Below are 22,760 nucleotides of genomic sequence, written 5' to 3'. Positions count from 1 at the left end.
TAACTCTACACTCGACATAGACGACTTTTATCTACATTTTAAAAATCTAATGGATGCTAACAATGGCGAATGCTCAGACCTTCCTGAAGATGATATGGAACCTGTGTACGAAAATCTTGACTGCAATATCTCAGCCCAAGAAATAATCAGTGCTATTAATAATTTGAAGTTACATAAAAGTTGTAGCGAAGACTTAATAATGAATGAAATATTCATTCATGGAAAAGATATATTATTACCATATTTGGAAAGATTGTTCAATTCTATTTTTAGATCTGGGTTTTTCCCCGAGTCCTGGTCACAATCTTGCATAGTTCCGATTTTCAAGAAAGGATGTGTTAACGAGACAAACAATTATCGAGGTATATCTATTGTAAGTTGTTTCGGTAAATTATTTACTACTATTTTGAATAATAGAATTATGAAATGGGAGAAAGAAAATAGTATTTTAACAGATGCACAATTTGGATTCAGAAGGGGGTCTTCAACTTTAGACGCCATATTCGTATTACAAACTTTAATTAATAAGAAACTAAGAAATAAGGAAAGACTTTATTGTTGTTTTATAGATTTTCGAAAAGCATTCGATTTTATTGATAGAGGAAAGTTATGGAGTAAACTGATTAATTATGGAATTAGGGGAAAGTTTTTAAAAATCATATTTTCATTATACGAAAATGTTAAAGCCTGTGTAAAACTCGATGGCCATTTGAGTCAATGCTTCCCGAACAGAACCGGACTCTTACAAGGGGAAATATTGTCACCTGTACTTTACTCAATGTATGTTAATGATTTTGAAATGAGTTTTATTAATGATAATTGTCCTAATATTGAACTACAAATGCTTAATTTGTTCCTATTAATGTATGCTGACGACACGGTCCTATTTGCCAATAGTCCAGAAGGTTTGCAATGCATGTTAAATTCATTATTAGATTATTCTAGACGCTGGAACCTGGAGGTTAATGTCGAAAAAACGAAAATTATTGTTTTTAGAAACGGTGGTCACTTACGAAGTAATGAATTATGGAAATATGACAACATGAATGTAGAAATTGTTGACACGTTCAAATACTTAGGTATGCTTTTTAATTACAACGGCAAATTTACAAAAACACAGAAACATCTTGCAGAACAAGGTAAAAAGGCATTATTTGCATTAGCATCTTCCTTTAAAAATCATTGTTTGAATGTTGAAACATATTGTTCAGTTTTTGATTCACATGTAAGTAGTATTCTATGTTATGCAGCCGAAATTTGGGGACTACACAAAGCACCAGATATAGAAAGGGTACACTTGAATTTTTGTAAGAGAATTCTAAAAGTTAGAAAATCTACAAGTAATGATTTAGTATATTGTGAACTAGGTCGCTTACCAATGTATGTAGTTAGAAAACTAAGAGTGTTTAGATATTGGTTAAAGCTCAGAAATACGGATAACTTGATTGTGAAAACTTGTTTCGATGATCGCGTGAACGAAAATGACGAGTGGATAAGTAATATTAAGAATGAATTAGCATTATTAGGACTCGGTTATATGGTTGACACTTACATTCCTGACAACGTTGCTTTTCAAATAATAAAACAGAGACTAGTTGATAGCACTAAGCAAAACATCTTAGCAAAAATATCTGCCTCACCAAAAGGTTCATTATACCAACACTTGATAAACAATCATTGTGTCCAATTTTATCTACGTAAATCTATTGAGGTCAAATACAAACATGTAATAACCAAATTTAGATTATCATGTCACAACTTAAATATTGAGGTTGGTAGACACCATAACATTTTACGTAGAAATAGAATATGTATTAAGTGTAACCTAAGAGATGTAGAAGACGAATTTCATTTTATTCTGATGTGTCCTTTTTATAATGATTTAAGGTTGAAATACATCAAAAAATACTATTATAAAAGACCATCTGTTTTCAAATTAATACAGCTCCTAAGTATTAATAATGTAAGAGAATTATCCAATCTAGGTAAATATCTATATTTAGCATGCAAAAGGAGGAATTGAAAGCCTTATTAATATATATTTAGTATATAACAAATGTAATATATATATATAAGTGTCCTTGTTAATTATCTTTCATTTATTAGATTTGAGTTTGAAATCTGTCAACTGTCTCGCATTGAATTCATAATATATTATTTTACTACATGAATATTATTATTATTATTATGAACCTATGTAATATTCCAATATTTGTTGATCACTCTCCTTATATGGATTGGTACGTTGCAATTGATAAATACATGTTGTTATTTTCACCTATAGGTCGAAAGGCCTACGGAATAAAATGAATGAATTGTTCTAAGTATAGACGAGTTATCTATCTTTACGGGCCCCACCAGCGCCGGTCCCAGTCAGCCCCGGTCCCAGTGAGGGACAGCTCAGCTGTTTGATGCCACTCGCAGCCAATGGAATCCCTACATGTTTTGGAAATCCCAAGTTTGCGTGTAGCTATAAATAGATTTTCCTTTATTAACTAATGTATATAAATGGTTGGCACAAATCGGATTTTACCAGCCATATGGTATGTTGTCTTTTTACATTTCTTATTTCATATTTACTCACTGCTATCGCCAGTGTCACATGACATATTGGAATGCAGAGGGGTGTGATTTAAGTATTTAACAAGAGGGTGTGTAATATCATGTCATAGGGTCACATTGTTATGTTAATCATTATTTTAAGCGTTAGAAATCCCAATTGCGGTCAACTTCTTCTTTAGCGTTGGAAATAACAAGATATATATAATTATTTCGTCAGGTCAATTTCTTCTTTGTGTGTTACTAATGTCTTTAGTTCTGCGACTCATTCAAGAGATTTACTAGCTTTTTCATAAGGATGATGTTAACTAATTAGATTTTTTTAATCACTACCTCAATAACGATACTGATAATTCTGTTTTTATTTGTCAGTATAATATTGGCACAGTTTGCTGATAATATATTTATAACATATCTTATTTCGTTTGTAGATTATAATATTGTTCGGTTTTCTATAGGGTATTTTGAATGGTTGATTGGATATTTGATATTATGTGGAAATTCATATATATTTAATTAGAACCATTTTTAAAGATACTTTTAACTCAATCGATTAACACGATTCCAAACTTGTTTGATCCTATTTTACGTTGAGAAAATATGCATGCATATATCAGCTTCTTTGCTTTATTCACATCACGTAGGAAAGCGTATGACATTAATAAGTTAAACATAAGAGCCAAGTACACTGTATATATGTACTAAAATGTTAATATTGTTTTACCCCAAGCAAATAGTTTATAAACCGAGACAACATATTGCAGAACAGATTTGTCTTATAACGTACACTGTATTTTAGCACTTATGGATATCATGATTTCTAATTTATACTGGTTTATTAATGTTTAATCTATTATTAATCATTATCAAACTTTCAAATTCGTACTGAGAATACTAATTTGCCGCTCAAATAGGGTCATGATAAAGCAGGTCGGTTGTTCGGACGTTACAACTGAAAAGTTCCAAGATTTAAAAATAGAAATATATGGGAAACCCATTCAGTATACATGTGTGTGGCATTGTGTGTAAATGCATACAATTCCACATCTAGAGCACCTACATGAACTCTATATATACAGTGGATAATTTTTAAAATTTTGATTTTGGCTGTTAAAAACGAAACCTGTTTACCTGTTTACGAAACCTATTTAATTATAAAGCCTCTGGATAATAGAAAAACCTAACAGATTATATTTTTAAAAGATGCATATAGTGTTACCAAAAGTTTTTTAAAGATTGCTCAGTCTAATAAGATTTAACTTCAAATTATATATAAATTTAATTAAATAATATATATGGTTTAAGCGCTAACTAATGTAGTCGAATTTCACGATCTGTCAAACATATCTTTCGGTCAGTGTTTGTATCAAATATTATTTATGTGCCTGTTCGCTATTTTACGTTATTCATACATATGCTGTCTTTTGTTGGCCAAGAAAACACGAACTTGTGACTATCTTATTTTCACTTTTCCCTCTAACACAACTGGTCTATTCTCTCTTGACGGCTATACTGCATTCACGCATTGATCTTTTAAGATATCGCCACCAGATATTACATACTATATAAAAGAAACATGTGTAATTGTTGAATATTTATATCTTCGCACAGTCCAGTCTATATATGAAGCATTATGATCACCGAGTCTTTTACAAATGTATAGCATTTAAGATTGTATCAAGAGTCACATGTACCACCCACACCCATATGAGTAATTCTTCAATTATGGCGGTCATTTTGGAAAAAAATGAAATGAATATATGGAATGGTATTCCACAGGAATGTGACTATTTGAAAAACAATTCTAATTAAACAAATATATGATATCATAGGTATTCATTGTGTTTAACCCCAGGGTCATTCTTTTGAAAAGAGTTACTAATAGACCGCGATGAAACATCGTGCGTTAAATAGTTATGTAATAAGGAAGTCAACAGTTCCAAAAACAGGGATTAATGAAAGTACTCAACAGTTCCAAGAACATAAAACTACACGTACATGAATGTGCATATATACATATTCTTTCAACGGAAGCGAAAAAAGAATCAAGGAAATCTGTGAATCGGAGTTCGGGTGACAAGTACTATACATATCTTCAGTATAACAGTATAAAGTAAAGTAAAAAAAAAATAAAAACACTTATTGAATTTTTTTCACATACACACACATATATATATATATATATTTAAACCATTATTGAATGGTCTTTAATATGTTCATTATTGATTAGTTATAATAATTTAATAATAAAGTGATACCTGTACCTATATTTACTGACAATACCGTTACCTCCCCTGCGAGTATTGTCTATTATGACGTCATCATTTACTATGACGTCATCTTGTATCTAAGCTAAAGTAAATAAACAATCGCCTGAAGATGGCCTGAAAGGCCTGAAAACGTTAGCGAAAAGGAATGCCGTGTTGATATCTTTTATTCTGAATATCTACTTTTGCACAACGTCTTTTAAAAGTTTAAGTATATATATATATACATAAAAAGAAAACACAACTATAAAAAGTTTTTTCCTCCCTAGCGCTTTCTCGGCTCATGCCGGTCTTCAGGGGTTTGAATTCTTTTATTTGTAAAACATGACGTCATAGTACAATGACGTCATAGTAAGATTACGTCATAACATGGTACATAAAGATATTGTGAATGGTTCTGGAAGAAACTAACAAAAACATGAGGACAAAATAAAAACTAATATGAAGTTCCTTTGTCCCGTTCTGAATTTAGCACAGGTTTCATAAGTTGAATGAAATACATTTCTTTATTTTCTCTTTTTAAAAGATCTGAATTAGACATTTGATATATTGGTAAAATAAAAAAGTTATCATTAGCACACATATGACAATGTTCGTTTACTGTTAAATATCTGAGATGGTCTGTTTTGGTTTGTTGTTGGTGTAATGTAACTCTCTTTCTCAATTCCATTCCTGCCTGACCAATATAAAAATCTGAGCATTTGCTACAAATAAGTGCGTATATGACATTTTTGGATGTACAATGTATATTAGTTTTAATTTTGAAATTAAAACCATTTTTGAATGTATAATTTTTACACTCTATAATAATATCACATGTTTTGCAACGCTTTTGCATACATTTAGTGACAGAAGTATCTTGAATTTTCGAATCAAATTTTGACGCACATAAAATACGTTTATGGTTTTTAGGTTGACGCTTGCAATTTATTATTTTCTTGTTAGATAAAATCAATTTCATTCTGTCGCTATTTTTCATGTAATCTTCACAACCTTTTACAATAGGAAAAATATCGTAGTTGTTTGGATTAAAAGTACTGACAAAAGGTATTATATTACTTTTGGATTCCACATTTTATTCGGTTTCCTTAAATGAATAGGTCCTTCTTTTTTTGCTCTTTCAACTCCATAATCTATAACTTCTTGTGGATAATGCTGTTTGCGCAGATAAAAAACGAAGTTATCTAAGCGTTTAGCTAAAATAGTTTTATCACTTACGATTGTGATTAGACGGGACGCTAAATTAAAGGGGATATTTAGCTTTACATGGCTTGCATGATTTGAATAAAAATCAAGATAGTTATGCGAATCCGTCGGCTTACAATACAAGTCAGTAGTGATTTCACCATTTTTAATATGTACAGATATATCCAAAAACGGTAGTTTTACTGTACTAGAATCCATTGTGAACTGTATATCAGGATGTAGCTTATTAAGTTCTTGAAATAATGTATTTACATCTTTATCTGATTGCCAGATTATAAAACAATCATCTAAAAATCTGATGAAATTCCTTCTTAAATACTCAGCTTGTTCATTGTCTATTTTCCCGATGTTTCTGTAAAGCATTTCCTCTAGGTAACCAAGAACCAAAGTAACATACGTAGGGGCAACCTTTGTCCCCATCGCTGTACCTTTACATTGCCGATAATATGAATTATCGAAATAAAACACATTTCTATTCAAAACTATTTTCAAAGCTTCAAAAAAAGTTTTTACTTACTCGATTGTGAATTAAAGCAGGTTCTAGCCAAAAACTGACTGCTTTTAAACCAAGTTCGGTAGGAATGTTTGTATATAAACTAACCACATCAAACGAAATCAATTTGCTACCTGGTACAACCTTTTTTTAATAACCTTGTTAAAAAGTCAAAATCGTCTTTAACAAAACTCGGTACTGTAGGGCAAAGTGGTTTTAAAATGATATCTAAAAAATGACTTAGACGTTGTGTAACGCTATTAGATCCACCGACTATAGGTCTGAATTTTAAGTCAGTTGGACAATGTATAGTAATATACTCAGCGTTTTGTTTATTTATAGCATTAGCAATTTGACTGCTTTTATGAATCTTTGGGAAACCATAAAAGTAACTAGTTTTAAATGAAAAATTTGTTAAGTAATCTATTTCCTCTTTAAGAAGTTCACCGCCTTCTCTGTTAACCAAGTTTACAATTTGTTTAAAAGTCATCTCATCCTGTTCAGAATTACATTCGTTATAAAATTCTTCGTTGGATAACATTTCCCTAATCTTTTTAGCATAGTAGTCAGTATCCATGACAACAACAGCGCCATCCTTATCAACCTCCTTAATAATTATTGTCTTGTCTTGTGCTAAATTTTCTTGTGCTTTTCTTAGTTGATAAGACAAATTACTTTTTCTATTTTGTATAGGAAGCGGATGTTTCTTTAGTCTAGATATAGTTTCTTCTAAAACAATATCGTCACATTTAGGTGGATTATAAGTAGACTTATTTCTCACAAGTGGTAAATTTTCTGTGGACTGATCGTAATTGTCAGAAAAATATTTTTCTTCTAATCTAAGTTGTCTACAAAATCGCAAAACATCGCATTCTAATTCTTTCTTATCTGATTTTGGAGTAGGACAAAATTTAAGACCTTTTTAAAGCAAATTAATTTCATGTTCCGTTAAACTGCGCGTTGACAAATTGATAACTTTTGGTAGTACCTGTTCAGTCAATGAGTCCTGGTTTTCCCCCGCCTTTCATTTGATGAAAGAACGTCGCGAAATTCTACCAATATATGTCGTACCATCTGTTGTAACCGGAAGCGACAATGGCGGTGAATTCTCTATTTTTTTCCTTGGTCGAAGGATTCTTTTAGATGCTGGTGTAGTACATGTATTCTTCGCCGGTTCTTTGTGTTTTTTTAATCCCGTATTATTACGTTGCTTAAGCCTTGGAGATGGTGATTTAACAGCATCGGGATAAAAAAGTGGACTTTCCGGTTCTGCTGTTGTATCTAGTCTATCTTTTACAGTCATTCTACGTAGTTTCTGATCCTTTTGTTGTTGTTGACGCAAAGGTGTCGTTTCTTTGCTCGACACTAAATTAGTCCCGTAGTTGTCCACATATTCATTGCACCACTCTTTCCTTTTGTTCCATATATTTGCGGAATGGTGTTCCTCGGAGGCGCATTCTGTCTCCCATTTTGAGATAACTAATTCTGCAACCTGCGACTGAAAATGTCCCTTTTCGCTTGTTATTTTAATCACGTTCCTCATGTTTTCATCGAACTCAAGCACTTTTCCATTAAATTTATTCGCCTTGTTTGTCATGGGTTTGATATCAGCTTCTGTTTGGCATATCGCAGTACTGATTCTGATTTCTCTGTCTTCATTTTCTTCATGAGGAATACTTTTGGGTCTGAATTTTCTTGGTATTGCAGGATTTTGCTGTCCCAACCAAGCATTGTAGATTGCTGCTGTATTTATATTTTTAAGGTAATTCCAATATGCCTGTTTTCTTCCAAGCCGAGAAAGCGCTAGGGAGGAAAAAACTATTTTATAGTTGTGTTTTCTTTTTATGTATATGGAAACCATCACATGGACATGGTTCTTTTTTACTTATATATATATACTATATAAACTAACCATGACAAAGTGAGGTATATGACGGTATATTTACATCCTGAGTGTTTCGGCACTATATGAATCAACCAACTGACGAAAACAAACATTTGCCTATGAATACACTATGAATACACTATGAATACAACGATTCTCGTGCATCGATTAGCTGATTTCAAACATCACGTCAGTTTCATATCAATGAAATAATAGGCCCCCACAATTTTTTAATGTATAATCTTTAATGTGTTGTTTCTTGATATAGAATCAACTAAAGTTTACTGTAATAAGTCAATCACATCTTATTTTAACTATATATCTTGCTTATCGTTTGTCATTTGCAAAAAAAAAGGTCGACCGGAAGGCGGAAGCTTGAAAACGTGACGTTGTGAACGACTTTGTCATCCAGCTGTTCCATTAATCTCGTTTCTCGTCGTATATGAGTGTCACAATTTTTAAATATAATTTAGTAGACCTTAAAATAATTTTTATTTTCATTAATTATTCTAATGTATATATATGAATTGAATAATTAATGAAAATAAAAATTATTTTAAGGTCTACTAAATTATATTTAAAAATTGTGACACTCATATACGACGATGTATATATATGAATTGAATGTATTTTTCTAATTTTCATAAAAAAAACAAAACACATAATCCTATATAACTGACACCTAAGACGTGACCATTATGACGTCACTAATGTGTTGACGTAGTGACGTCAACTGATCACCGTCAAAATGGCTGTTCTATCTCGTGGATTAAATCGTCGCTGATAAACGATTTTCCTGGTCTAGCTTAAACAAAGTCAATGCAAGAGACCCTAAAATGAGTTGATATTGTAAATATAAGCATTAAACTATCTTCCTATGGCAAACAATCATCTCATAATGCGCTAGCGCGCATTGTGAAGATTGTCTGCAAAGCTCTGGCACCTATATTCCGAATTTGCATATTACAGAGTTATCTGCACTTGCGGGTAGGTATTGATTGTGACGTCATGTGTTTGCGAGCGTAACGCCATACGTTTCGGAGAAAACGATGTGAATTGCGCTCACAAAATAATGACGTAACAATCGATACCTACTCGCAAGGGAGCTAACTCTGAAATATGCAAAGACGGAATACGCCATAGGAAGATAGTTTAATGCTTAAATATATTGCATTGCTTTTTTCCGGCCATGCTCGTTTCCTTCTTTTTTTATGAAAAGTGTATTTAATTTCGATTTACTGATACATTATACTAATAATAGTAAAAAATTATGATATCCAATAAAAAGTCAGTGATTCTGATCCTTGAGCATTACTGTATTATAAAGCCTTCAAACTAATGCGTTATATTATGGACTTTATCACTATCTCTTTTAATTTGTTAAAGACTGTTCTATTCCTACCCAGCAATAGCAACACCGATAACTTTAGGGGCCAATAAATGGAAAATGTCCGCCACGTCAATTTGAATAGACAGGTCCTTGGATCGATTTGGCGAACATGCTTATCAGACTGGTATACACATCAGTAATATTTTGCCTTTAGAGTTATCGATCACATTATATTTGCAATAAATGCAGTTTCATTACATGTATATATGACGTGGCTCAAAATATGCATATTTCAATATAAACGCCAAGTCACTATTTCGTGTAGCTATATATAACCTAAAAAGCTCTTATTTACCTAAACTTTATCATTTTGTATTCTACTCGAATATAAAATGTGTGAATATTTTTTTTTTATAATAATTTTAAAAGTAACGGAATTAAGGAGGAATAAAACGTCATTCGAAATCTCGTTTAAACGTTATATTTAACTGCCATCGCATAGCAACCGGTCTCAACAGGAATGGCAGCAAGTATAATGTTAGAGGAACATTAAGTGGTTCGGAGTAGTGTTATGCTTACTTATCATGTTGACCAGGTAAAACATCTTAAGTTATGTGATATTACAATCAGCGATAAAATAGAAATAGAAGTTAGTAATTGATTCTATAAATAATGTGCAATTATTAAGCTAGTTAGCTGACATTTATACCAGCTGGGTAACCCAGAGAAACGAATAGATGTACATGCACATGATATACACATATCAATTTGTTCATACGAATAAAGCAGGGTATATACGTTAGCGTATTTAAATGCCGGGTATTATCGCTTGCTTAGAAAAACCAATTCTTATGTATTGAATTATATCTTTTTTGCATACAATTTACTGGTACTGTTGCCATAAAATATACTAGAATAAAGCTGAAATATGTCAGAAGCTTCCTTCAAAATAATAAGCCCGTGGAATCAATTTTATTTATGTGAAGACCAGTTGCCATATGAAAATATTTGCCTAGATTTTACAGAAAATAATATTAAACAACTGTGAAAAATATCTTATTATTGAAATTGCGAACAACTACTTAAACTTATATTCAGAATTGAAAATTAAATCATTTTTGGTGTTTATAACTGTTTGGATACGCTCCTTCAGAAAAGTTGAATTTATAATATATTAATTTACTTAATGTAAAATCTGATCTTTTCAATTTTATCCTAACACTAGAAAAAAATGGATTACTCTGAAAGAACACTAATCTCAAATTTTATGGACATGTTTTATTCGACATCAATACATTATGACTTTGCCAGTAACTACTGTTTTGGAATAGTTTGAATAGTATTAGTATAGTTATAATATTCTAGATAAAAAATCCTTCTATTCTTTAGGGAATAAAAAATACACTATAATTCATATTTATTGAAATATTACGTAAAAGGTAAGCTGTTATTTCCTAAATAAAAAATCTCACATTATATTGGTTATTTACCAAACGATAAAAACGAATTTTCTTTATTCATTATCACGGACGTAGGTGGTTAGCTGCATAGTATTTCACCACATTAAATCACTTACTTATTTTAGTTTTCATGTGGGTTTCATATAATATATGCACAACCATTGAATGTCATTATCGGAGAAGCCAACAAAACTATTTTTACAATGTTATGTGGTTTTGCTTTCGGAACCAGAGAGACACTTCTAAAATTCCTACGAATTCTGTTAAACAGGTTATTTACTTCAAAAGTAGTACAAATTAATTTTAACGCTAAAAATATGTAATGATTCTTTAATGTGTCAGGGTGGATACACCCCAGCAAAAAAACATTGATATGTTGTTTAGGATATGAGACTTTCAAAATTTGATCTCTATTTTATATCAATTATCGATATTTTTTCTGTTATACAATCTCATTTTTTAGGAATAAAGAATGATGATAATGATATCGTGAAATGATATAGTTTCGGCACGATATGTCTCACCTTCCATTATGTCATAGTCCCGGGCTGTCAAACTATGACGTCTCGATCTCCGGAGGTATGACTTAAAATATACAAACAACGGCATGTTTACATTCTAGAAACTATCTTATTGTATATATCATGCTATAGAATTGAGCTTTGAACTTGTTAAAAGGTTTTTTTTCTGTAATAATTAAATGCATTACCATATGAGCCGTATTCCTTACTCCGTATAGTGATTTCAATACTATTAGGCCATGGGCTAGGAGGGTCCCACATGCACCCCCCCCCCAAACCTCCGAACCAATATTTTTCTGAACCCTTATGACCCACTGATCACAAATCCAAATGTTAACATTGCATAAGTTGGGATGAACTTCCGGTTATGACGTCATCAAGATGGCCGCCATTTCGAATTTCACTAAAAATTGAAAAATAGTCATAACATTAACATTTTTCAACCGAAGTAGACAAATGAGGTATCAAAATGACCACAATAGAACAACAAATACATATCAGGACCAACAAATCCAATATATGTAGTGATTTCTACGCAGGAAAGGAAAAAATCGGATTTAAAGCTCAAAAATGGTGATTTTTCAGCAAATTTTTCATATTTTGTTTGACGCAGCAAAAATGTTTCCCAACAGCAATCTATTATTTCTAATAAGTTTTTTGACCACTTGTAAATAAGTTTAAGTAACAAAAACAACCAAAACCAATGTTAACATCGTATAAGTTCCGGTTATGACGTCATCAAGATGGCCACCATCTCGAATTTCACTGAAAAATGAAAATAGTCATAACATTGACATTTTTCAACTGAAGTAGACAAATGAGGTATCAAAATGACCACAATAGAACAACAAATACATATCATGACCAAATAATCCCATATATATGAAGTGATTTGAACGCAGGAAATGAAAAAAAATAATATTTTAAGCTCAAAAATGGTAATTTTTCAGCATTTTTTCATATTTGGCTTGACGCAACAAAATTGTTTCCCAACAACAAATTATTATTCACAATCAGTTATTTGACCTCTTATCAATCGGTTAAAACAACAACAACAAAAATATATAGAAATGCAAAAGAGAATTGTTATACCATCATTTGGTTTACAAAACATCACCGGATGCGGCATATGATTGTTATTTTTTCCAAACCGCTAACACTACAGTTTCCTAGTGTCTTGGAATTACCTGAATATAACATTGGCTATTGACGATTTATATCTTAACAAATTTGAATTTAAAGTTGGCTGAATATCTAAGTGGGACTTCAAAATAATCCATTTTCATGTTCGAAATTTTGTAGACTAGTAGCCTCTCAAACTGAATTATTACAGCAAAACGCTAACTAATAGCTATAGGATATCAAATGAAATTATGAAAGTTCCGTAAATACCATGACACTTTTCGAAACATATTGTGTCTTTTAGAATGAGCACATCCATTGTTTATTTCCTGTGTATAACGCAAGGAAATATAAGATGGTTACTACAGTGTCACATATTTCTTTCACTAGTTCTTAATGCTAATCATTTTCGTTGTGCGTGCTTTCTCGTCAGAGTGTCGTCTTCGACCTCGGTGACCTGATGTGACATTACATTACCGGGTTACCATCGTGGTTCTAACTTGTCAACTGTCCATGGTCAGAGTTAAGATCAGAAACATCGGCTTCAGGGATGTGGGAGCTCTTCCTTTTTCCAACCTAGTTTCACCTAGATTCACATATCGTATATGATGTTCCAGACTTCCCCGGCATGATGGAAAAGACACTAGATCAACATTCTGCGGAGGGTTGAGTTGGTTCTCCTTAATTCGTATGAAGCATAATTTCTCATTCTTGTGAACCTCAGTGACCATAGGTGGCACAGGTGGATTCTTTGAGGTCATAAATGAGGTCTGCAGTGAAGTTTCACTCTTTGCCAAAAACTGGAAAGCACATTAGAAAACTTTTTACTGGAGAGTCTTCAATGGTCTCTTTGCGCATACACCAGATGTGACACAACCAGCACCTTCAAGGGAGTGGGAAAAGTCAGACCAATGAAAAACATTTAACATTTATGCCCTATTTAATGACCTCGATGATATCACCTGTGCCATTTATGGTTGCACGAGTGTCCACAAGATTGATGAATAGTACTTATACGAATTATGGAGTTATGTGCTAAGGAGAACTAATTCCACCACTGGAAGAATGTGCATCTGGTGTAATTTCCGGAGAAGTCTGAAACAGCATATACGTACGATATGTTAGAATCTGAAAGAGATCCCACATCCCTGAACCTGTTGTTCCTGATATGAACTATATGGATGGGTCATAAAAGGCTAGAACAACACTGGTAATGCAGTGTCACATGAGCTCATCGACATCGAAGACGTCGATCTGGCTTTCGACGAATTGGATACTGATATCTCGAGTACTCTGATTCGGACTGCATGTACCAGCTACCAGATATGCCGAGTCTCTTCAGTGGATAGGTCAGTGAGGCGAGAAAGCGCGCACAATGATAATGGTTATCATTGAGAACCAGTGAAAGACATATTAGTGACATTGTAGTAACCATCTGACATTTTGCTTATGCTATGCATAGGAAATAAACAATGAATGTGTTCATTTTCAAAGAAAAAAAAAACCGCTTAGGGAACTGTTAATGATATTAACGGAAACACAGGCTTAGCTTAAGTTACATTTGTTACGCTATCAGTAGGTGTTGTGTTATTTTTGAGACGCTGCTAATCTACAAAATTGAGGGTATAACAATATATTTTTTTTATGTATTTCTATATATTTTTCTTGTTGTTTTTGTTTTTACTGATTAATAGGAGTTTAAATAACTGATTACGAATAATAATTTGTTGTTGGGAAACATTTCTGCTGCGTCAAGCCAAGTATGAAAAATTTGCTGAAAAATCACCATTTTTGAGCTTAAAAGCTTATTGTTTTATTTCTTCCGTACAAATCACTACACATATTGGATTATTTGGTCCTGGTATGTATTTGTCGTTCTATTGTGGTCATTTTGATACCACATTTGTCTACTTTAGTTGAAAAATGTCAATGTTATGACTATTTTCATTTTTCAGTGAAATTCGAGATGGTGGCCATCTTGATGACGTCATAACCGGAACCTATACAATGTTAACATTGGTTTTTGTTGTTGTTGTTGTTTAAACTGATTGATAAGTGGTCAAAAAATTTATTAGAAATAATAGATTGTTGTTGGGAAACATTTTTGCTGCGTCAAACAAAATATGAAAAATTTGCTGAAAAAATCACTATTTTTGAGCTTTAAATCCGATTTTTTCATTTCCTGCGTAGAAATCACTACATATATTGATTTTTTTGGTCCTGATATGTATTTGTTGTTCTATTGTGGTCATTTTGATACCTCATTTGTCTACTTCGGTTGAAAAATGTTAATGTTATGACTATTTTTCAATTTTTAGTGAAATTCGAGATGGCGGCCATCTTGATGACGTGATAACCGGAAGTTCATCCCAACTTATGCAATGTTAACATTTGGATTTGTGATCAGTGGGTCATAAGGGTTCAGAAAAATATTGGTTCGGAGGTTTGGGGGGGGGGGGTGCATGTGGGACCCTCCTAGCCCATGGCCTATATGCTATATAGTCCCATATATATATATGGCCATTGACGAAGAATATAAGAAACCCTAATCAACCGACTACGATTAATAATTAACAATAGTTAACATATGTTGTATAACAAAGGACAACATATGATTTTTATGTCATTTTGAGCTTCCAAATCCACATTTTTGAACCTGTTATTTAATGATTGTAGTGTCGCCTTTCAAATAGAGAATACCCTCCTGATAGAAACAGAATGGTTGTGTATTATTGCAGTTGCTTTTGTTTTGATTACTTATCTAAATATCAATTGATAATGCAAAGATAAACATTATACTGTGTATCATATTGGTCATTTTGACCTATTGTCATCATACACCGTCAGTCGTCGTCCGCCGTGCGCCGTCCGCCGTGCGTAAACTTTTCATTCAAACGACTTCTTCTAAATTCAAGGTCACAGGGGTCAAAAAGGCTAAAATCTTTAAACGACTTCTTCTCAAGAACCAGAAAGCCCAGGGTATTGATACTGGGCCTGTAGCATGCTTGGATAAAAGGCTACCAAGTTTGTTCAAATGAATGACCTTGATCTTCATTAAAGGTCACAGGAGTCAAAAAGGCTAAAATCTTTAAACAACTTCTTGTGTATAACTAAAAGGCCTGGAGACATGATATTGGGCCTGTGGCATGCTGGAATGAAGGGCTACCAATTTGGTTCAAATGAATGACCTTGACCTTCATTCAAGGTCACAGGGGTAAAAAATGCAAAAATCGTTAAAACAACTTCTCTAGAACCAGAAGGCCAAGGGTACTGATATTGGGCCTGTAACATGCTGGGATGAAGGGCTACCAAGTTTGTTTAAGTGAATGACCTTGACCTTCATTCAAGGTCACAGGGGTCAAATAGGCTAAAATCTTTAAAAGACTTCTTGTAAATTAGTAACAGTCCTAGAGACTGGATGTTTGACTTGTAGCATGGTGGGGACCAAGAGACCTTCATTGATGGTTTAATTCATCAAATATATCAGAACCTGAATTTCTTCTATTAAAAGAGTTCTTTGTATTGCCTTAATTGTTTGCCACTACCATATTCTTTGAGTGCTGTATTGTGCCAATAGTCAGATGACCGTTAAGGCCCATGGTCCTCTTGTTTCATTTAGAAATCATAAAAACATCCTTAAAGATGCTCCACCGCCGACAGAGCATAAATGTTACAAATCATTTGAACAATAATTGGTGTTTAATCGTGTATATATATGTCTAATTAACACAAAAAATTATTTAAAATATTTCATTTCGCTTTCGGTGCATGCGCAATCAGTACTGCATTCCATATAGGACATAGTGCCACGGATTTTTTTCGGGATGCAATTTATTACTTTGAATATATTTATCTTGAAGTAAAATTAGAAGCTCAAACTTTTCAATAGTGGTAAGAGTGTAAAGTAAGTATCTTTTATAAAGTTTTATAAAGAAAATTACTAAATCGTCTGCTTCTGTTTTTGATAGAGTAAAAAATACCATTTTTCAGCGGTGGAGCATCTTTAAGCAAGCTATACATTTCTCCTAAACATATGTCATAAGTTCCTATATATGTTTTAAGTAAATATGAAGTTTGGTCAATTTTGCATTCCATTGTATCGTAAAAAAGTTAAACTATCAAATCGGTTCTCAAATTATGCAAATTTCGAATGGTTTTGCCGGTTCTCAATGACGTAAGCGATTATCTTTGCAAACACCTAAGCGGCAACCGGAACAACCGGACAAGTTACCGAAGCGGTTATCTATAAAAAGTGCTAACTGCTATGAATTACGTTTCGTTTTTACTGTAATAATGAGATACGCCTTTCCGTTTCTTGAATAATTAACGTTACAAATACAATACAAATACGTAATTATTTAAAAATTAAAGGAATGAGGTGATTTATTTAAAGGCCCACTACCTTTCCCGAGCAAAATTTAAAGGTTTCTTAAAAACATTAATAACAAAAGAAAATATATATCAATGTCTTCAGATGAGGTTACAACACCAAACATATGCAAGATTTCCTGTCTAATATACGATAACAGTGGAGATTCATTTCGCTGTTTTGCCGTCTGGCGTAGTGATAGTCAACTACCGCGCGGCATTTAGGACGATGGCGGGAAACATAAAACGACCCGCGTTATGAAAATTAACATTTTATTTATTCTAATTAAACAGTTCTGAAGGTGATGATAAGTGGGCTAGTAAACGTATAGTTAATAACTTCTGCGACTCTACAAAATTATTGATCTCGTTTTACATTCCTATTTTAAAAATTAAAAGCTGTTTTGGAAAGGTAGTGGCCCTTTAATTCTAAAATGAACATGAAAATTCGGTGGTATTTTTTATACGCGCCTGAATCTACATCGTTAAACTTTTATTATCAATCCAGGTCGATATAAAGGACAAGTTACATGTATATAAATATCAATTTGATTTCATGTGCCTTAGTCCGCTAAACCTGCCTATATTATTAGGCTATTTATTATTTTTTGTCTATTATATAATTAGACTATATATTAGGCTAGCCCGAGATACTCTGGCCCTGACACCAGACTTAGACATTATGACAGATACATGTCTGGTTTAGGGCCAGAACGCAGTCCTATATCACCGTTTGGTATCGGGCCAGGTTTCCTGTATAATCTATATTAACAAGGAAGTTGCATTTCGCTGTTTTGCCGTCTTGTGCAGTGATAGTCAAGTGACGCACGGTAATTAAGACGACGGCGGGAAACATAATACAACCCGCGTTATGAAAATAAACATTATAATTATTTTCAGAAACATATATACAAAGAGATTGGCAACTTCCCCAATTTTACGATAGGCAGATGTACCTCTCTATGTCCCTAGGGGCTTTTAGATAAACTCTTAAATAGTTAAATACAGCAGAATAACTTTGATGTGTTATAAAAGTTAAGTAATTTTCAGATGGTTTGAGTACGATTTTGGAAAGAAAAAATAATATTTTAACTTATATGTTCATAAAACAAAATGCACTTCCGGTTTTAAATGCCTGATTTTCGTAAAACCAGGTAAAATTGCTCATTTTCATACTTTCAAAAATCATATTAAATAACATCAATTGGGAAAAATGATCACATCAAACCATGATATAATGTTTAAACTTTGTGTTGATGCAAAAGTATCATGTTTAAAAGAATACATTTAAATGTAGTTAGCCAAGGGAAAATGCCTATAAACTGGAGGTCCCTCTGCCTGTCAACATAGACAAAGAAGGAGTTTCTAATCTCTATGTATATATGTTTCTGTTATTTTATTTAAATTGTTCAGAAGGTGATTATACTTGTAGTATTAACGACTCTACAAAATAATCAATCCCATTTTACATCTCCATTTTAAATATTAAAGGTCATTTCGGAAAGGTATAGGGCCTTAAAAAATAGGTTATGCAAGATTAAATTCTTGTCAGTCTTTCTATTTCTTTCTTTCGCGGGAATGAAAATGACAAACAAAAATAGCAAACTTTAGTCGCTACAAAATAGAATGTATGGAATACAATAACCTGTTATACATCACACTTGAGTTTAGAAATAAATGCTGAATTAAAAAGGGTCAAATCTTTATGTCCTTTTTTGACTTTAAGGATATTTTATTCTCAACCATTCAATAATTAATATTCATTGGGACACGGTGCCCAAGTAGTTAATGCTTACCGAAGTATCACCACAAGCCCTTTGTTGAGTCAGCTGCTAAGTGTTCACCGTTAAAGTTACTGCTTAAATATTTACGTTTACATGTTTTTGAAGATAAGACCTAGTCTAGCTTGTAACCATTTTAAATTTTCCTTCTGATTTTAGGTATCGTGATGCAATAGAAATCACCATGTTGTTAATATACGGATTATTCATGTGGAATACAGGTGCTTACGCGATCATTGGAGATTTCTATGAACCTGATGATATTGTTGAAGAACCGTACCATATCACAAGCTTCCAAGGTGTCATTGATAACTTTTTATGTGAAAAGGAGGTGGAGTCAACACCATGCTATACATACATATGGCCGTTTTTCATGCCACAAAAAAATCTCGACATAAATCGGTTTCTATTTGAGAAAATAGAAAGACGTCACCACCAGCGCAATACACATTCCGGAGGTCTTTCGACATGGTTCAGTATGGAAACAATGCCGCGATATATGCCACCAGTTTTCTCTCAAGGGTTTTCAACCCAGTTCAGCGATTTGTTCTCTCTTAGGCCGAGCAATGTTAAAAAACAAACCTTTGAGTTGTTTTCAGAACCGTTGATCTTGCAGAAGGAATCCTTGGAGCATAGCTTTGGGTACTACTTAAACAATGAACTCTCTAGGTTATCTTCACATTTGCAGAAAACCTTTGATCACACACTAGCTGTTAAAACTGAAGAACATGATATGGAGGGACATGACTACTCAAACAATAGCTGGAAACTTGGTCACATGTCATTTGTTCATTATGAGGATTGGCAGAATCTTAGTCAATTACAAACTTTTCTAAATGATCATCGGTCGCCTTTAAATCAGATCCAAACAAATCTCAATGAACTTCGGTCGAACTTAGGTCAAATGCAGCCATATCGTAATGAGTATCGGTCGAACTTTAGTTGTATGCAAACATCTCTCAATGAGCGTCAACTGAACTTAGGTCGCATTCAAAGCTTTTCCACTAAAGAATGGTTGAATTGTAGTCACATAAATACATCATTTTCATATAACCATCGGTCTAAATTTAGTCACATACAAAGATTTTCCCCTAAACCTCGGTTGTATAAAACATTTCCATATAAATATCAATCGAACTTAAGTCAATTACAGTCTAACTATAGTGATATACATTCGTTTCTTATTCGTAAGCATAGACTAAGTTTTAATTTCAAACAAATCATTTCTAATGAGAATCAAATGGACATTGATAACATTCATCGTACAATTCATGGATTATTTTTACCGATGGAATGTAATTATCCAGATCATTGGCACAATTTTGATATCACGGATGATATGCAAACTCGTCCCTCTCGTAATATTTCAAATGGGGGTAACTCTATGCCAAGACTAAGATCGAATTCTTATTGCAACCACACAATTCCATTCGAATCTTTTCAAGAATTGGATACTAATTTCTCAAGTCAATGGGTTTTCTTTGATGACATGGAGAATGTTTCATCAGAATTAGCTATAAGGTGGGGAAACGATTCCATAGAACACATACAGCATGATTTTAGTACCGTTATATTACTTGTTAAAAGGCGATACAAACAATGCTCGGATAAAAGTGACCAAAATGCAACTACCAATCGCACACTTTCATTGACAAGATACAGATATTTAAATCATTCATCCAGAAGACAATATGTCAAAAGTTACACGAACCTTATGCTAGTCCATAGGTGTAAGGAAAAGGAGAATTTTACAGATTTACGTACATACCGCAGTTCCAATATTCATAATATTACGTGTGTTCTTCAAATGTTTATTATCCAAGAGCAAGAGTTACACAGAACATTCAATATTTTACATTACACACGTTGTCCGTATTTTTTAACGTGGATATTAAATGAAAGTCAACTCAATAATCGATTGTTACAAAATAAACTGGACACCATAACTTGTTCGTGTATGGTTGTTTTGTTTGGACTAATGCATTTCGCATTTATTGCCGTATTTTTGAAGTATTGTCATCCACAAAAAATTCTCAGTGGTCATCCATGGCTTAAGAGGAAAGTATACTGGGTTCTTTTTGTAATGTTACAAACTGGCTTTCATTTTTTTGTATATTTCCCAACTGTGTTGCTCGTTACACATAGAAAGCGGAATGAGCTTCTTCAAACTTTATGCCCTGTTGTTTCCTCAAAATATAAGAAAATGATATATAAACATTACAAAAGACATCAGCGGGAGGTCATCAGAAATAAAGTCAAAAGGTTTTATGGATTTTATTCTGAATGGAGCAAAGCGTTTGATCTGAAAAAGAAATATGTGCGGTCAGCAAATGTTTCACACACTTTTTTGACAAAGAAAAGAAGACAACTTCGAGGAGGAAGAAAACGAAAATGTTTATTCAGAAAACATGGTCAGTTTATCTACGGTAAGGTGTTACATAAACGGCATAAGTTTCAAAGGAAAACAATTCTTCTGAAACACGTTTTCAAAATATCTATGAATACTTTGAAATGCGGTCTAAACAATGCAGTCTCCTCTGCTCAATTGAATTTTACAAAATCGGGAAAAAAGATATCAGACGCTGCTGATAACCTCATTGACATATTCCGACTGCGTCAAATACCATTTCAAAGACCTATGGTCGTACAGCCTTTTCTTGATCCATCTATGACCAATGAGTTTACGAGACTTTCAACTTTCTCCAATTTCCCTATCGATACACCAGTTCGTTCGTTGAAGTTAGCAGAAGCTGGATTTTTCTACACTGGACAATATGATATCGTTGAATGCTTTAATTGTCATGTGCAACACAGAGATTGGAAGCGATGTGATATACCTTTTAAGGTACACAAACGGATATCCCCTTCTTGTGATTTTGTAGCAGGAATTAACACCCAAAACACGTCTATAGATAGAACAAGTACCCAGAGTGGATCATATTCCAGCTTCACTAGTTCCGACAGTAGTTTCCAAAATGGCGAACTCTTATCAGGATTACAAATGCGTCCTTCATTGAATGTACTTTCAAATTTGCAAGAACAACCGTCTTACCTGTCTTCAGGAACTGCGTCTGATATTTCAACAACAACATTAGGATCATCAGCCAGAAATGGAAGCTCCGACGAACTGTCCTATGATTCGATTGGATTCAGTAATCAGTGCACGGAGGAGAGCCTACCGACCAATAATGGACATGCAGAGAATGGTGAACACTACCAGACATCATCTGCTGCTTCGTCGACAAGTTTACCTGAAACTAAAGACCATTCGTCAGGGAAAAACAGCTTAGAATTGGAACTTCTCAGCAAGCCAACGTCTTGTAATGGTGTCAAGACTGCGAAAAAGGCAAAATCGAAAACACGAAATGCAGTAGCAGTTCAATTAAAACCCCTAAGTGAGTGTCACGATCGACCAAAGCACATGAAGTATTCTGCGATCACAGTACGGATGAGTTCGTTCAAGGGATGGTCATCCTACACCGGACAGCATCCGAGGGAACTTGCTTCAGCCGGATTCTTCTACGCTGGTAGGATATGTTGCAACTGATCACAATGTTTGCATGCTTATTAAAATAACTACCCGATTTCTGTAGCTACATGTAGGTTTATGTAAATCTTCAACCCTTTTATAAAGTTGGAGTATCATATATTGAGGGCAAGTATTGATAATCAGGTTCAAAATGAGATGATCTATACAAAAATGTGTGCTCGCAAGACCGAATATGTGTAAAAACCGATATGATTTAAGTTAAATCAAATGTTAAAAGT

General features: G+C 33.3%; 1 protein-coding gene across 3 annotated transcripts in view; it reads left to right on the top strand.

The window, feature by feature from the left end:
* The first annotated feature begins 2,458 nt into the window (after positions 1-2,458).
* Positions 2,459-22,760, top strand: part of LOC138324055 (uncharacterized) — a 28,292-nt gene continuing 7,990 nt past the window's right edge. Inside the window, exons 1-2 of one of the 3 annotated variants that reach the window (XM_069269066.1) lie at positions 2,459-2,543; positions 19,152-22,519. In XM_069269066.1, coding sequence (XP_069125167.1) covers positions 2,509-2,543; positions 19,152-22,519 — 3,403 coding nt within the window. In that variant the 5' untranslated portion in view covers positions 2,459-2,508. The other 2 variants (XR_011208617.1, XM_069269074.1) reach the window with 2 other exon arrangements.

This window comes from Argopecten irradians, chromosome 1 (genome assembly GCF_041381155.1).
Source record: "Argopecten irradians isolate NY chromosome 1, Ai_NY, whole genome shotgun sequence".
NCBI lineage: Eukaryota > Metazoa > Mollusca > Bivalvia > Pectinida > Pectinidae > Argopecten > Argopecten irradians.
Note: the sequence above shows the minus strand (reverse complement) of the source record. Positions and strands in the feature narration are given on the sequence as shown.